The sequence below is a fragment of the Oncorhynchus nerka genome, linkage group LG10, assembly GCF_034236695.1.
Source record: "Oncorhynchus nerka isolate Pitt River linkage group LG10, Oner_Uvic_2.0, whole genome shotgun sequence".
Lineage (NCBI taxonomy): Eukaryota > Metazoa > Chordata > Actinopteri > Salmoniformes > Salmonidae > Oncorhynchus > Oncorhynchus nerka.
The window spans coordinates 82,133,219-82,151,254 of NC_088405.1; the positions used below are offsets into that span (position 1 = coordinate 82,133,219).

General features: G+C 42.2%; 1 protein-coding gene across 4 annotated transcripts in view; it reads right to left on the reverse strand.

Annotated features, from left to right (window-relative positions):
• The window catches only part of rasa4 (RAS p21 protein activator 4), a 71,431-nt gene that overhangs the window by 14,406 nt on the left and 38,989 nt on the right, over window positions 1-18,036 (reverse strand). For all 4 annotated transcript variants that reach the window (XM_029671553.2, XM_029671552.2, XM_029671554.2 and 1 more), the window contains 7 exons: window positions 17,855-17,989; window positions 17,126-17,217; window positions 12,485-12,602; window positions 10,520-10,673; window positions 8,457-8,521; window positions 1,477-1,589; window positions 303-495 (listed from right to left, as the gene is read on the reverse strand). In XM_029671553.2, the coding sequence (XP_029527413.1) occupies window positions 303-495; window positions 1,477-1,589; window positions 8,457-8,521; window positions 10,520-10,673; window positions 12,485-12,602; window positions 17,126-17,217; window positions 17,855-17,989 (870 nt within the window). The remainder of the gene's footprint in view (window positions 1-302; window positions 496-1,476; window positions 1,590-8,456; window positions 8,522-10,519; window positions 10,674-12,484; window positions 12,603-17,125; window positions 17,218-17,854; window positions 17,990-18,036) is intronic.

Here is an 18,036-nt window from a genome sequence, read left to right on the forward strand (position 1 = left end):
GTGTTTCATTTGATTTTGGATTTAGTTTGCATTGATGACCGAGTGATTAGAGGGACAATAGAGTGCTGAGTACCAGGCCATTAGCGACTGGCAGTTAGCAAGTTTGGTAGGCTACTTATGACCGTCAGCGGCATCAGAGACATTTTGGAGCCTAGTTACCGTGACCATCGAATTTGACTAACTGCGGTCGTGGCACATGACCTCCGGTGTGGCGGTAATATGGTGACAATAACAGCCCTAGATGGGATTCATATAGGACCCCACCTATACAATGCTAGGAGAAACACTGTTGTTGTACTAACCCTATACTCAGGCTCAGGAAAGCGCTTGTTGACGCAATGGTAGAGCTGTTGGAAGGCCTGGCAGAGTGCAACAGGGCAGTAGGAGGCTGACTGGACGATCGCATGGAGCAACTCAGAAAGGTAGGACTGCAGGAGGCTGGTGCTCTGCTGGATCACCTCAGCCTCAGTGTGCACCCGGTGGAGGCCCGTACACCTACACGCACACGCAGGCAGGCACACACGCAGGCACACACACACACACACACGCAGGCACACGCACACACACACGCAGGCACACGCAGGCACAGGCACACGCAGGCACACGCACACGCACGCACGCACGCGCACGCAGGCACACGCACGCAGGCACACGCACGCAGGCACACGCACGCACACGCAGGCACACACACGCAGGCACACACACGCAGGCACACACACGCAGGCACACACACGCAGGCACACACACGCAGGCACACACACGCAGGCACACACACGCAGGCACACACGCAGGCACACACGCAGGCACACACACGCAGGCACACACACGCACACGCAGGCACACACACACGCAGGCACACACACACACACACACGCAGGCACACACACACACACGCAGGCACGCACACACGCAGGCACACGCAGGCACACACACGCGCAGGCACACACACACACACACACGCAGGCACACACACACACACGCAGGCACGCACACACGCACGCAGGCACACACGCAGGCACACACGCGCAGGCACACACACGCAGGCACACACACGCAGGCACACACACGCAGGCACACACACGCAGGCACACACACGCAGGCACACACACGCAGGCACACACACGCAGGCACACACACACCATTTACAGTAGTCAGAGACTGAATAATGAGATGTAGCATGTGTGGCTAAGTATAAAAATTAAGATGCATCTTATCTTGTGAAAACTAGGAAAAAAAGTCTCTGCACACTTCCAGTCAGATGAACATTTCTTAATTTTACCTGAGCTTTTCGGTCAGTCGACCTTCATCGGAGCATCGACTGACTGAAAGCTCAGCTACAATTAAAGCAATGTGTATTTGACGGGAAGTGTACAAAGACTTTTTCCTATTTCTCCAGTTGCCTTTTGCCTCCAGCACCTTCACTAAATCAACACTGGGTGTGAGGTAGATTCTGCCTACATCATCTTCAAATCTTACCCAGCCTCCTTCAACTCCACTTTGTTAGGGTCCAGCTCTACATACTTCTTCTCCTCAAAGATCCTGTTGATCAAGGGGCCCAGAAGCCTGTGTAGATACTGCATGCCTACCACCTGTGGTAGTCAGATAGCAAAATGGCCACCATGCTACAGTATTTGTGGGATAACATTTTAAGCATCTGTCCAATGCTCCACTTTTCAATGAAAACATAGCTTATGAATTAAAATCATAATAAAATGGATATCCTTCAATACACATGTATGTACACCACCGGTCAAAAGTTTTAGAACACCTACTCATTCAAGGGTTGTTCATATATATATATATATATATTTTTTTTTTTAAATAGAAGACATCAAAACTATGAAATACTACATGATTCAGTATGTGTTAACCCACCCCCCCCAAAAAAAGTATCAAACAAATCAAAATATATGTTATATTTGAGATTATTCAAATAGCCACCCTTTGCCTTGAACTCTATTATGTCTTCTACAGCTTTGCACACTCTTGGCATTCTCAACCAGCTTCACCTGGAATGTTTTTCCAACAGTCTTGAAGGAGTACCCACATATGCTGAGCACTTGTTGGCTGCTTTTCCTTCACTCTGCGGTCTGACTCATCCCAAACCATCTCAATTTGGTTGAGGTTGGGGATTGTGGAGGCCAGGTCATCTGATGCAGCACTCCATCACTCTCCTTCTTGGTAAAATAGCCCTTACACAGCCTGGAGGTGTGTTAGGTCATTGTCCTGTTGAAAAACAAAATGGTAGTCCCACTAAGCCCAAACCAGATGGAATGGCGTATCGCTGCAGAATGCTGTGATAGTCATGCTGGTTAAGTGTGCCTTTAATTTTAAATATATCACAGACAGTGTCACCAGCAAAGCACCCCCACACCATAACACCTACTCCTCCATGCTTTGGGAAATACACATGCGGAAATGATCAGTTCACCCACACCGCATCTCAAAGACACGGCGGTTGAAACCAAATATCTCAAATTTGGACTCCAGACCAAAGTACAAATTTCCACCGGTCTAATGTCAATAAATGCTTGTGTTTCTTGGCCCAAGCAAGTCTCTTCTTCTTATTGGTGTCCTTTAGTAGTTGTTTCTTTGCAGCAACCAGGAAGGCCTGGTTCATGCAGTCTCCTCTGAACAATTGATGTTGAGATTGAACAGCTGCCTCCGGTAAGACAAGGGGTAAAGGTCTGTGTCTATTTGTGAATAACAGCTGGTGAACAAAATCTAATATTAAAACCTCTACGGGATCGGTGTCCCTAAACTGGGATAGTTGTTGCTAACGTGCGCTAATGTGACTAGAATGACGTTGTAAATAAACAGCCAACTTTCCAGGACATAGACATGTCTTATATGGGCAGAAAGCGTAAAGTCTTGTTCACCAAATGCAGTGTCCAATTTACAGTAGCTATTACAGTGAAAAAACACCATGCTACTTATCACGGCAACTGGTTTGATACGTTCACCTCTGAAGGTAAATAATGTACTTACATTCAGTAATCTTGATCTGATTTGTCCCCCTGAGGGTCCCAGAGCTAAAATGTAGCATCGTTTTTTTTTATTATATTCAAAATGTAGGAACTGGGTTCTACAGTTTGCACAGACTGCTGTCACCTGGTGGTCGAAATAAAAATGACACCTAAACCTATCTGATTGTATGGTCTTTCTATTGCATGTCAAAGATGACAAATCATTTTTTTAAAGTGTACACACACACACACAAATTCAGTTTTTCACAATTCCTGACAGTTAATCCTAGTAAAAATTCTCTGTTTTTAGGTCAGTTAGGATCACCACTTTGATTTTAAGAATGTGAAATGTCAAATGAGAGAATGATTTATTTCAGCTTTTATTTCTTTCATCACATTCCCAGTGGGTCAGAAGATTACATACACTCAATTAGTATTTGGTAGCATTGCCTTTAAATGGTTTAACTTGGGTCAAACGTTTCAGGTAGCCTTCCACAAGCTTCCCACAATAAGTTGGGTGAAATTTGGCCCAATCCACATGATAGAGCTGGTGTAACTGGTAGGCCCTCCTTGCTCACACATGCTTTTTCACTTCTGTCCACAAATTGTCTATAGGATCGAGGTCAGGGCTTTGTGATGGCCACTCCAATACCTTGACTTTGTTGTCCTTATGCCATTTTGCAACAACTTTGGAAGTATGCTTGGGGTCATTGTCCATTTGGAAGACCCATTTGCGACCAAGCTTAAACTTCCTGACTGATGTCTTGAGATTTTGCTTCAATATAAGCCACATAATTTTCCATCCTCACGGTGCCATCTATTTTGTGAAGTGCACCAGTCCCTCCTGCAGCAAAGCACCCCCACAACATGATGCTGCCACCCCTGTGCTTCACGGTTGGGATGGTGTTCTTCGGCTTGCAAGCCTCACCCTTTTTCCTCCAAAAATAACGATGGTCATTATGGCCAAACAGTTCTATTTTTGTTTCATCAGACCAGAGGGCACTTCGCCAAAAAGTATGATGTTTGTCCCCATATGCAGTTGCAAACCGTAGTCTGGCTTTTTTATGGTGGTTTTGGAGCAGTGGCTTCTTCTTTGCTGAGCGGCCTTTCAGGTTATGTCGATATAGGACTCGTTTTGCTGTGGATATAGATACTTTTGCACCTGTATCCTCCAGCATCTTCACAAGGTCCTTTGCTGTTGTTCTGGGATTGATTTGCACTTTCCGCACCAAAGTACATTCATCGCTAGGAGACAGCATGCGTCTCCTTCCTGAGTGGTATGACAGCTGCGTGGTCCCATGGTGTTTATACTTGCATACTATTGTCTGTACAGTTGAACGTGGTACCTTCAGGCATTTGGAAATTGCTCCCAAGGATGAACCAGACTTGTGGAGATCTACAATTGTTTTTCTGAGGTCTTGGCTGATTTCTTTTGATTATCCCATGATGTCAAGCAGAGACACTGAGTTTGAAGGTAGGCCTTGAAATGCATCCACAGGTACACCTCGAATTGACTCAAATTATGTCAATTAGCCTATCAGAAGCTTCTAAAGCCATGACATCATTTTCTGGAATTGTCAATTTAGTGTATGTAAACTTTTGACCCACTGGAATTGTGATACAGTGAATTATAAGTGAAATAATCTGTCTGTAAACAATTGTTGGAAAAATGATTTGTGTCATGCACAAAGTAGATGTCCTAACCGACTTGCCAAAACTATAGTTTGTTAACAAGAAATTTGTGGATAAGTTGAAAAACAAGTTTCAATTACTCCAACTGTATATAGTATATTTCTTGCATTAAATGTCAAATACAGCCATTTTTATCTCATTAGCAAATAATTTCTGGGTAACAATTCAGTACCTTACTAACCGCGTTTCCATCCACAGTTATGTGAAAAAAGTCACGACATCTGTGATGGAAACAAAGTTTTGGTGCAACTTTATAAATTCCGACATGGACATGGTGGGATCGTTTGTCTGTAAAATTAATTATGTGAGAAATTGTGGTGTAAACACCTTTAAGCACAAATATTGATATAACAACCATCATATTGAATTACATTTGGAGTCATGCAATATGGTGTGTGTGGTCCTTCCACGACGACTCGGAAAACCATGCAGTTTATTAGGCTACTGATTAAATCAATTATGATGAACTTCACAGGGTGGTGAAAGTGCACAGTGATCTTGATGCTCCTTTCCAATAAATATTGAGGTTCTTATTCTGGTGACATGATGATCGACGCTTGACTGCAGTTTGACAAATAAAAATATTTCGCTCTTATCCTTAATAATCTCATGCGTAGACTAACCTACCCAGCCACACAGCCTACCCACACTATCTGCGAGCAGTTGGCTAGAGTGCACATGCCAAGACCAGAGTAGGCACATTTGCTATTTAACACAAGTTTGTGACAACTATCGGTACAGTTAAATGCAATGGAAACACATTGAACTTTATATTTTTATTCGGTACATGAAAACTTCAGCGAAAAATTACATTTTTTGTAACTAGTCAATTTAGTGGAAACACCACTTATGGAAAAATGTGCGTATTTTTGAAAATTTGCCTGAAAATCTGTTGCCAATTGGATGGAAACTAGATACTGTGATTGTTTTATGTTTGACCATTAAACAAACAGCTTCTTAGCTAAGAGCAATTTCTCAAGCAAGAATTTAGCAAGGACAGTCAGTGATCTGAGTGGTGAGATGAAAACTGAAATCTAGCAGAGGTTTGGAACGCTTTCTTATTGGTCTATCAACTAATGTACCACCTGGTGATGTCACCAAGCAGGCCAAAACACTATCCCACCAAAACAGGCTCTTACACTAAAAGCTAATCATAATTTTCATAGTATTATTATGCACAAAGTAGATGTCCTAACCGACTTGTCAAAAATATAGTTGGTTAACAAGAATTTTGTGGAGTGGTTGAAAAACGAGTTTTAATGACAGGAGTCTCCCTCAGGAGACTGGAAAGATCTGTCATGAGTCCCCAGATCCTCAAAACGTTCTACAGCTGCACCATCGAGAGCATCATGACTGGTTGCATCACCGCCTGGTATGGCAACTGCTCAGCCTCCAACCGTAAGGCATTACAGAGGGTAGTGCGTACGGCCCAGTACATCACTGGGGCCAAGCTACCTGCCATCCAGGACCTAAATACCAGGCTGTGTCAGAGGAAGGCCCTAAAAATTGCCAAAGACTCCAGCCATCCTTGTCACAGACTGTTCTCTCTGCTACTGCACGGCAAGCAGTACCGGAGCGCCAAATCTAGGTCAAAAAGCCTTAACATCTTTTACTCCCAAGCCGTGAGACTCCGGAACAGCTAATCAAAAGGCTAACCGGACTAGTTGCATTGCCCCCCCCCCCACATTTTTACACTGCAGCTACACTGTTTATTATCCACACAGTCACTTTACCCCTACCTACAAGTACATCTTACGTTGCCCCGCTCATTGACTCTGTACCAATACCCCCTGTATATAGCCCCACTACTGCTATTTTATTGTTGTTCCTTAACTTAGTATTTTCTTTATTTTTTACTTCATACTTTAACATGTATTTTTCTTTAAAATGCATTGTTGGTAAAGGGCTTGTAAGTAAGCATTTCACTGTACGGTCTACACCTGTTGTATTCGGCACATGTGAGAAATAAAATTAGATTTGAGCTGTTCTTGCCATAATATGGACTTGGTCTTTTACCAGATATCTTCTGTAAACCACCCATACCTTGTCACAACACAACTGATTGGCTCAAAGGCATTAAGAAGGAAAGAAATTCCACAAATTAATTTAACAGTGCACACCTGTTAATTGAAATGCATTTCAGGTTACCTCATGAAGCTGGTTGAGAGAATGCCAAGAATGTGCAAAGCTGTCAAGGCAAAGTGTAGCTATTTTGAATAATCTCCAATATAAAATATATTTTGATTTGTTTAATTTTTTTAGGGTTACTACATGATTCCATGTATGTTATTTCATAGTTTGATGTATTCACTATTATTCTACAATGTAGAAAATTGTAAAAATAAAGAAACCCTGGAATGAGTAGGTGTCCAAACTTTTGACTGGTACCACACACACACCGCCCCCACTTCAGAAAGTATTCAGACCCCTTGACTTCTTCCACATTTTGTTACATTAGAGCCTTATTGTAAAATGTATTACATTTTTTTAAAGCCTCAGCAATCTACACAAAATACCCAATAATGACCAAGTGAAAAACAAAAATACCTTACATAAGTATTCAAACCTTTTGCTATGAGACTTGAAATTGAGCTCAGGTGCATCCTGTTTCCATTGATCATCCTTGAGATGTTTCTACAACTTGATTGGACATGATTTGGATAGGCACACACCTGTCTATATAAAGGTCCCACAATTGACAGTGTACGTCAGAGCAAAAACTAAGCCATGAGGTCAAAGAAATTGTCAGCATTGAAGGTCCCAAGATCAGTGGCCATAATTCTTAAATGGAAGAAGTTTGTGACCGCCAAGGCTCTTCCTAGAGCTGGCCGCCCGATCAAACTGAGCAATCGGGGATAAGGGCAATGGTCAGGGAACGGACCAAGAACTCGACGGTCACTCTGACAGAGCTCTAGAGTTCCTCTGTGGAGATGGGAGAAGCTTCCAGAAGGACAACCATCTGTGCAGCACTCCAATCAGGCCTTGGAGTTCGCTAAACGGCACCTAGAGACCCTCAGACCCTCTGGTCTGATGAAACCAAGATTGAACTATTTGGCCTGAATGCTAAGCATCACATCTAGAGGACACCTGGCACCATCCCTACGGTGAAGCATGGTAGTGGTAGTAGCATCATGCTGTGGGGATGTTTTTCAGTGGCAGGGACTGGGAGACCAGTCAGGATCGAGGCAAAGATGAACAGAGCAAAGTACAGAGAGATCCTTGATGAAAACCTGCTTAGGGACCTCAGACTGGGGCAAAGGTTCACCTTCCAAAAGGACAACGACCCTAAGCACACAGCCAAGGTTTCGGGACAAGTCTCTGAATGTTCTTAAGTAGCCCAGCCAGAGCCCGGACTTGAACCCGATCGAACATCTCTGGAGAGACCTGAAAATAGCTGTGCAGCAATGCTCCCCATCAAACCTAACAGAGCTTGAGAGGATCTGCAGAGAGGAATGGGAGAAACTTGCCAAATACAGGTGTGCCAAGCTTGTAGCGTCATACCCAAGAAGACGAGGCTGTAATCACTGCCAAAGGTGCTTCAACAAAGTACTGAGTAAAGGGTCTGAATACTTATGGAAATGTAATATTTCCGTTTTTATTTTGAATAAATTAGCAAAGAATTTCTAAAAACCTGTTTTTGCTTTGTCATTATGGTGTAGTGTGCAGATTGATGAGGGGAAAAGACAATTGAATACATTTTAGACTAAGGATGTAACCTAACAACAACAACAAAAAGTAAAGGGGTCTGAATACTTTGAAGGCACTGTATATAGCGATGTTGCCGGAAAGAGGGTTTACCTTTAAAAATGACTCCATGGACTTCGATGCCAAGGAGTTGCTGCGAAACAAGGTGTTGGGTTCACCTGAGGAAAGAGGTCAAAGAGAACAGCCAGCAATGAAATATGTACGGGAAAATCAACGAGGTGCTATGTGTACTCTGGAAAATATAGCACAATGTGGATGCTGAGTGGGACTTAATGCAACTCTGTTGATGGTATCTTACAGACAACGCATAGAGCCCTGAGTTTATTATCCCCTTTATACCATGGATATAAATCTACATTGCTAGTTTAGTAAACCAAAGCATCCTCCTTGCTTGCTATTTTGAAAATCTAATTCAACAATGCCAATGTTTTCAATTCGACTTTTGCAATCAAAAGCAGCTCAAAATAATTAACTTCATAGTCATTGAATTATACCGGGCTTTATAGGGAATTATACAACAGATGGGTCTAATCCTGTATGCTGATTGGTTAAAACCACATTCCAGCCAGTGTGTATTTCACAAATAACCACCAGCTAAATCTATGACGTTGAAAGGTCTATTTACTCTGTTCCATCTGACTGAGCAATCCACTGTCTCATCAGCTCAGCCAGGCAATTTATATACTAGATCTACACTGTAAAAAGCATCTTGAGAGTATCTTTAAGACTAGCAATTGGTTTTCAACAGCGGAGATTTGTAATAACGTTGCTGTCTCTCCTACATTTGCAGCATTGTTTCAATATTTAAAGTTGATCTCCAGCTTTCTGAGACAGACAGGATGGCAGCTTTTCTCAGCCAGTCAAAATCATTAATCAGCATAATTTTTATGGATATAATGTATAAAAAGATGTCCTTTAAAAAAAAAACGAAATGCAGCTAGTTTGCTGTCATTACAGCTTCAGTTTGAAGTGAATGTGTTAGTTGTGTAGTTAGCGATCTCTTCTGAACAGTGGTCTGGCGATAGAAAATGTTCTATGCCAGGCGAAATCGCTCATTTGCTCATTGTTATGATGTATCCCAAACAAAATAATTAGAAAAAAGCTTAAACGCAAATGCAGCTATTTTGCAGTTATTATGGCTTCACTGTTTGACGTGACTGTTAGCCAAAGTTGGAACATTGCCAGCCATCATGGCAACGGATCATTGAGAACGAAAAACTGTGCCCATACATTTAGAACAAAATATAGATAGAACCAATAGCACGAGCTGGCTTGGATAGCAACCCTAGATGTGTGTCGGGACTATATCTCGTGGAAGGATGAAAGTGTGAATAAATCCATAAAAATAATGTTTTTAAAATGAAAATGTCAATCATTATTTGAATAGGTTCATAACGCGTTGTATAAAAGTGATAATACCCCCGAAGCCGGTATTTGGAGGATGTGTGAGACCAGTTTCAAGAAGCCAGGTGTATGTCGCACATCACTACTTCACAGGAGAGTCATTTTAAAGTTTTTTACATTTATTTTTTTAAATCAAGATGGGTTTTTTTATAGCAGAAATGCCTTCTGGAACATGTAAACTTTCATGTGTCTTAATAACAAACCTGTAAAAAAAAGTTAGCCTTCTTGTCAGGACACTCATCAACACTGACTGTTAATTATGAGGAGATCACATTACATTGCATGAAAACAGCTTGTCAAACTAGAAACGTGGGAGGATTTGACATCTTTAGCAGCAGAGGGGACAGGATGAATTCATGCATGTTCATCGCTCACCACGTTAGGTCACCAGATGCTCCCAAAAAATGTCTCTGATTTGTTTTGTAATGCTAGCTAGCATCTTTTCCCTTGTTGAACATGCTTTTACAATGTATCCAATTTCAGTTTGTGTGGTTGTTGGTTTACCTTTTATGTCCTGTTATCTGGTTTTAATGTTCATTCTATAATGCCCTTCTAGGCAATCAGAAAAGAGTATTCACCAACACTGTGGTATTATTAAGCAATAAGGCCAGAGGGGGTGTGGTATATGGCCAATATACCACAGTGAAAGACTCATTTGACATAATATATTTAAATCTAAACATTCCACATTATTGGGCTGTGCTGAACAAGTTTTGTCCAACTCCAATTTAGGTGTGTGAAGTCTGACTTACTAGTCTTGTCCAACTCCAGCTTGAAGAGAACATCAAGGAACTCCTTGGCCAATCCCTGACCCAGGAAGAGCTTCACTAGGTTGGAGGCCACTTCCTGTCGACTCTCTGCTGTAGTGGTCTCATCGACGAGCATGATCAAATCTGGCCAGTTGCCCTATGATACCAAGCCAAGATTTATCATTACAAGCGCTTGTGGTCCTGAGTGACTCAGGTGGTAAGAGCACGGCATTGGCAACACCAAGGTTGTGGTTTTCATTTCCTACAAAGGTACACCAACTAAAAATGAATTCTGTACTGTAAATTGCTATGGATTAAACAGTCTGCTAAGAGGCACATTTTATTGTGCCACATACCATGCAGTAAATCAACACAATATTGGATTTAATGAATCAGGATTAACACCAAGCATATTAAACTCAGCAAAGAAGAAATGTCCCTTTTTCAAGACCCTGTCTTTCAAAGATAATTTGTTTAAACACTGTTTCCCATGCCTGTTCAATGAAAAATAAACAAATAATTAACATGCACCTGTGGAACGGTCGTTAAGACATTAACAGCTTACAGACGGTAGGCAATTAAGGTCACAGTTATGAAATCTCAGGACACTAAAGAGGCCTTTCTACTGACAATGAAAAACACAAAAAGAAAGATGCCCATGGTCCCTGCTCATCTGCATGAACGTGCCTTAGGCATGCTGCAAAGAGGCATGAGAACTGCAGATGTGGTCAGGGCAATAAATTGCAATGTCTGTAATGTAAGATGCCTAAGACAGAGCACAGGGAGACAGGACGGACTGTTGATCGTCCTCGCCGTGGCAGACCATGTGTAACACCTGCACAGGATCGGGACATCCTGCGGGACAGGTACAGGAGGGGAACAACAACTGTCCGAGTTACACCAGGAACGCACAATCCTTCCATCAGTGCTCAGACTGTCCGCATTAGGCTGAGAGAGGCTGGACTGCGGGCTTATAGGCCTGTTGCAAGGCATGTCCTCACCAGACATCACCGGCAAAAACGTCACCTATGGGCACAAACCCACCGTCTTTGAACCAGACAGGACAGGCAAAGAGTGCTCTTCACTGACGAGTTGCGGATTTGTCTCACCAGGGGTGATGGTAGGATTCGCGTTTATCGTTGAAGGAATGACTGGGGCGTTGTTTCACAGCATCTCTGACTGAGCTTGTTGTCATTGCAGGCAATCTCAACACTGTGTGTTACAGGGAAGACATCCTCCTCCCTCATGTGGTACCCTTCCTGCAGGCTCATCCTGACATGACCCTCCAGCATGACAATGCCACCAGCCATACTGCTCGTTCTGTGCGTGATTTCCTACAAGACAGGTATGTCAGTGCTCTGCCATGGCCAACAAAGAACCCGGATCTCAATCCCATTGAGCACGTCTGGGACCTGTTGGATCGGAGGTTGAAGGCTAGGGCCATTCCCCTCCCAGAAATGTCTGGGAACTTGCAGGTGCCTTGGTGGAAGAGTGGGGTAACATCTTACAGCAAGAACTGACAAATCTGGTGCCGTCCATGAGGAGGAGATGCACTGCAGTACTTAAAGCAGCTGGTTGCCACACCAGATACTGACTGCTACTTTTGATTTTGACCCCCCCTTTGTTCAGGGACACATTATTCAATTTATGTTAGTCACACGTCTGTGGCACTTGTTCAGTTTGTCTCAGTTCTTGAATCTTGTTATGTTCATACAAATATTTACAAATGTTAAGTTTGCTGAAAATAAACAGTTGACAGTGAGAGGATGTTTCTTTTTTTGCTGAGTTTATTTAATGTACTTAAAATAGCTTATAAAAACTGTTAATTCAGTCTCTGGTTAAAATGCAAAGGATAAAAACCAGCATACATGGCCCGTGGCTCTCGAGGACTGGAGCTGTATACCCCTGATCTTATGCAACCCAGGCGACACTTGAGAGACTGAGGAGTGGTATTGACTTGGTGCTCACATTAAGATGGGGGCCCACGGATTGGCACAGCAGCTCCGTAAGTGGTTGGTAGTGGCCGGAGGGCAGGACCGTCTCATCTCGGAGGCGCAGCTGCAGGCGCAGAGATCCTAGAGTGCCCCTGGAGCAGAGTAGAAAAGAAATTAACGGGAAGTCATATCAAAACAAAGGAAAATATTTTGGGGGCAAACCCTTACAGAAAATACGAAAAAAGAAAAAAAAAATCTTCAAACATAAATATCTTGAAAAATATATACAGTATCAGTCAAACGTTTGGACTCACCTACTCATTCAAGGGTTTTTCTTTACTTAAAAAAATATTTTCTACATTGTAGAATAATAGGGAAGACATCAAAACTGTGAAATAACACATATGGAATCATTTAGTAACCAAATAAAGTGTTAAATCAAAATATATTTTATCTTTGAGATTCTTCAAATAGCCACCCTTTGCCTTGATGACAGCTTTGCACCCTCTTGGGATTCTCTCAACCAGCTTAATGAAGTCGTCAACTGAAATGCATTCCAATTAACAGGTGTGCCTTGTTAAAAGTTAATTTGTGGAATTTCTTTCCTTCTTAATGCATTTGAGACAATAAGCTGTGTTGTGACAAAGTAGGGTTGGTATACAGAAGATAGCCCTATTTGGTAAAAAAGACCAAGTCCATATTATGGCAAGAACAGCTCAAATAAGCAAACAGTCCATCATTACTTAAAGACATGAAGGTCAGTCAATTCAGAAAATTTCAAGAACTTTGAATGTTTCTTCAAGAGCAATCGCAGAAACCATCAAGCGCTATGATGAAACGGTCTCATGAGGACCACCACAGGAATGGAAGATCCAGAGTTACCTCTGCTGCAGAGTACAAGTTAGAGTTATCAACCTCAGAAAATGCTTCACCGAGTTCAAGTAACAGACCCATCTCAGCATCAACTGTTCAGAGGAGACTTTGTGAGTCAGGCCTTCATGGTCAAATTGCTGCAAAGAAACCACTACTAATGGACACCAATAATAAGAAGAGACTTGCTTGGGCCAAGAAACATGAGCAATAGACCGGTGGGAGTCCAAATTGGAGATTTTTGGTTCCAACCACCGTGTCTTTGTGAGACGCAGAGTAAGTGAACAGATGATCTCCACAAGTGTGGTTCCTATTGTAATGCTTGGAGGAGGTGGTGTGATGGTATGGGGGTGCTTTGCTGGTGACACTGTCTGATTTATTTAAAATTCAAGGCACACTTAACCAGCATGGCTACCACAGCATTCTGCAGCAATATGCCATCCCAGCTGGTTGGTGCTTAGTGGGACTATCGTTTTTTTTTTCCAACAGGACAATGACCCAACACACACCTCCAGGCTGCGTAAGGGTTATTTGACCAAGAAGGAGAGTGATGGAATGATGGAGTGCTGGATCAGATGACCTGGCCTCCACAATCACCCAACCTCAACCCAATTGAGATGGTTTGGGATGAGTTGGACCACAGAGTGCAGGAAAAGCAGCCAACAAGTGCTCAGCATAAGTGGGAACTCCTTCAAGACGGGTGGAAAAACATTCCAGGTAAAGCTGGTTGAGAGAATGCCAAGTACTATTTCATCCTTCCACAAGATATAGTCCTGAAACAAATCTACGGTTGCTCTCAAACTGGCTGGTCGGTCGTTCTATTGTTTCGGTTGCCAGAGATGCGACCCAGTCGTTTAGTCTTTTTGTTCTGTATCTACGGACACGACCCATGCTAATATATCCTCCAAACACCGGCTTCTCTGGCTTTATCATTTAAATTAGGGAAATTTACTCATCAAGCCATATGGAACAAAATTGACAGTCTTACTAGCACTGTGAGCAAAACCAGCTTAATTTTATAGAAGCTAGGGTGTTTGGTGAAGCTGAGGGAATCGTACAAAGTGGTAAAAAATCAAGAACATAATGGCTTGTAAAGTTCAGGGGGAAAAAAATAATATTTTTTTTAAAGACATCTACAAGCCCACACGCATTAGGGTTTCAAAATTCCAGTAACTATCCAGAAATCCTGGTTGGAGGATTCACAACCCTCTACTGAGGAGCTGGCATATAAAGGATTGGATGAGTGATCCAGACTTGACACTCATCATTTCCTGGCACAAAACACACACGACTAGTCAACAAGACTGCAGGCCCCAGATGGCAACCGCCTGTCAGAAATCTAATCAAGAAGTCCAGAGGTGTTTTTTTTTAAAGAGACAATATAAACAACAGCTTGACTGGCTGAAAAGAGTGGGAAGAAAGAAGATAATTTGAGAAGACAAGGATTACGTGGGCTTAATCTGAGAATTTTACCACAGAGTTGATCAAAGTCCTCTGGTGAAAACCGACTTTCATTGGGTTGCAATGCCGACACTGCCCAAAATGTAAAAAAAAAAAAAAGTTTTTATAACTTTCATAAGCATTAATAAACTATTTAGGAATAGAGTATTATCGGTAAAAAATGATAAAGCATTTATAACATGTATAAGAATGTAATGGCTTATTCATGAACATTATTATATAGTGTAACCACGGTTTGACATCTCAACAGCACCAGTACTCATCATGGCATTTGATTTCAATTGTTGTGATTTCATAACTAAGGGTGACATCATGAATATGGAGGTAAATCTTGTTAGAGTTATTGCTTGGAGAGCAGCATAGACACCTCTGAATAATCCTTTGTTTGGGATTGGCATGACATTTTAACAGCCCTCCCTTCTTTCCCGGTTATGAAAATGGAAAGTGAGACAGAGCAGTGACAGACAGATGTCCATCAATAATCGTGACCGGCCACAACAATGTTACGCATCGCCTGAGGGGGAAATGTAGGATTTTTTTCACATGAAAACCTAATTCAATATCCCCAGAATGTATTTAAATCCTTTATTTTCCTCTTGAACAACTTGCCATTACATCATCGCTACAGATTCAACTATACTACTTTCGAGAACCAATTTGATAAATAGAATCCAAAATAGAATGAGCATAAAAATAAAAGGAAGACAGAAGACATTAGAATGAGGCCATTGGGGAAACGTTAAGTTGGTGGAGTTATACTGATTAATTGGGGGGGGGGGGTTAAATCACTGTCTGCATTCTAAATGCCACCCTGTTCCCATAAAAGTACTGCACTATAAAGGGAATAGGGTACCATTTGGGATGCATACACTATGTTCATACAGTACAGTAAAAGCTTTGGCTTTTTAAATCTTACAATTACAACCACTTCCTGATGTATGCAGCACTAAATATATAATACACTGACCTATGGTCCCTGTGACTAATAGCGCATCTGGTCACCTCAGGTCCTTATTTGGTAGTTATTTCCACAGGTTTATACAGTGTCGACCAATCTTCTCCTAGTGAAAGCCACTTATTGGTTAGGGGTTAGGGTAGAGAGACCAATATTTTGGATTTCCCTTTATTAATGGGAAACATCAAGTAAACAGTGAGAATTGAAAGCAGCACACACGATCCACAACCAGTCATGCACTGGTCTATAATACAACCACTTATGAAGTACTTACATGCATAACAATTAGCATTTGTTTACAAACACATTAGGGCCAGATCATAAGCTGCATGCTTGTAAGCTGGTAATGATGATTAAAGACGCTTATGGAGAAGCATGATGACATGACATCAGTTATACATAACGTGATTCTTTATGGTGTTCACGAAAAAGATTTGATGAATGGCTGCACAAAATGACCTAAAGCAGTTCTAATTCTATGGCCATGTACTGCACCAGGAAGAGCATGCCCTCTCAAATCCTCCCCAACCATGATCACATTCAGAGGTTAACGGAGATTCCTTGTCTCTCAATACCAGCCACCAGCTGAAAGAACAACATCCAATGGCCGCTAGTGGCAGCGAGCCATGTAGCCGGCCCAATCGCCCTACATTGCCCTGGTTTCTGGCACTAATCTGGGTTCCCGCGGGGGCATACTGCTTTTGTACCCTCCTGTCCAAAAAGGATGCATATCCTGCTACAGCCCTCTTCCTTTTACATAAGCCCCACTCCTCCTCTCCTCACAATTTCCCTCCCTCTCTCTCTCTCTCTCTCTAATCCCTGCCCAGAGTCCACATGGCCAAATGATCCTTTATGGAGGAGAAATAAACCAGGGATTTAGCCCGGGAAAAGGATTAGCACTTCCTGTCGGCACATGGACCGGAACAGACACACCCGCCCACACATGCATACACACATATACACGCGCACTCACACTCCCATGCGCATAAAAAGCTGAAGCTGGCTAGCTTCAGAAAACCCTGAATAGATCTAGCTTCAATCTTAGTATACCCCTTTGGACTGTGAGATACAAAAATGACTGGAGCCTGCTTCCTCCACCTAATTTACAACACTACTCTATGAGGATACAACGCACTTATCACTCTTCTTTACACTGTGTGTTTCATTACATATTTATTGACATTGGCCAATACCAATAATTATTATTATTATTATTATTAGATTTCAATGTCTATGACTGCCATGTGGGTATAAAATAAAACAAAAAAAATTGGATAGAGGAGTTTGCATGTCACCAAGCCATTTCTATATTGTCAGCTAACAGTTGTTTCCTTGGTGCAAAAAACTTTTTTGCATTTATGATAATGGTGGCAACCCATTGATACTCACTCATGCTGACTATGTTTGGGCTTATCAGGGACCAGGCGAAACCAGCCCTCCTCCTGGTGGGCTGACTGCAATCTGTGGATGTTGAACAAAACCTGAACAGAGGAGAATAAACATCAACACATTTGATTATAATACATTGTAAACTAATTGTATTCAATGTATATGGAGAGTAAATGTTTATCATGTTGTGATCCTGTGTGTCTAAATCTGACGTCTACAGAACATGGCCCAGAGTAAGAGTGCTGATCTAAGGTCAGGTCCCCCCCCCTGTCTAACAGGATAAACTCAGCACTGCTACTCTGAGACTCTTTTTTTGAATATGGACATAACCAGGGTTCCAATTATCCATTCAACATTCATATTTAAAACCCTTGTGGGGGGTGCCCACATATTTTTCACTTTTCAGCTGTGAATGACCGGACTTCAAACCCCAGGTGTCCTGCACAACATAATACCATTCCTTACAAAATATGCCAACTGAGTTAAAGCCTAGGTATTAGCTTAGGGAGATGACTAAGAGCGTAAGACTTGCGTTAAGGTTACACAACCAAACCACCTACATTAAAAAGTAAGTGCTTCACACCACTGTTATTCAGACTTGGTACTAGGGCTACAAAATTCCAGTAACATTCCAAACGTTATCCTGCTTATTCCTTTCTGATTCCGGGAATCTTCCAACCAGGATTTCTGGGAAACCTGGGAAAGTTACCTCAACACATGACTTCTCACCTTTCCCAGGAAGTCATTCTTGCTGACCAGGTCCCAATCCCACACCTCAACACTCAGAGGGGTGTCCAGGGGTGCATCGTCCAGCTCAAACTCAAAGCTCTCGTTCCAGCGTGGATAACAGGACTTCTTGATCACCTGAAACCACAGAAACAACCATTTGCAGATTCCTATATTCAATTCAC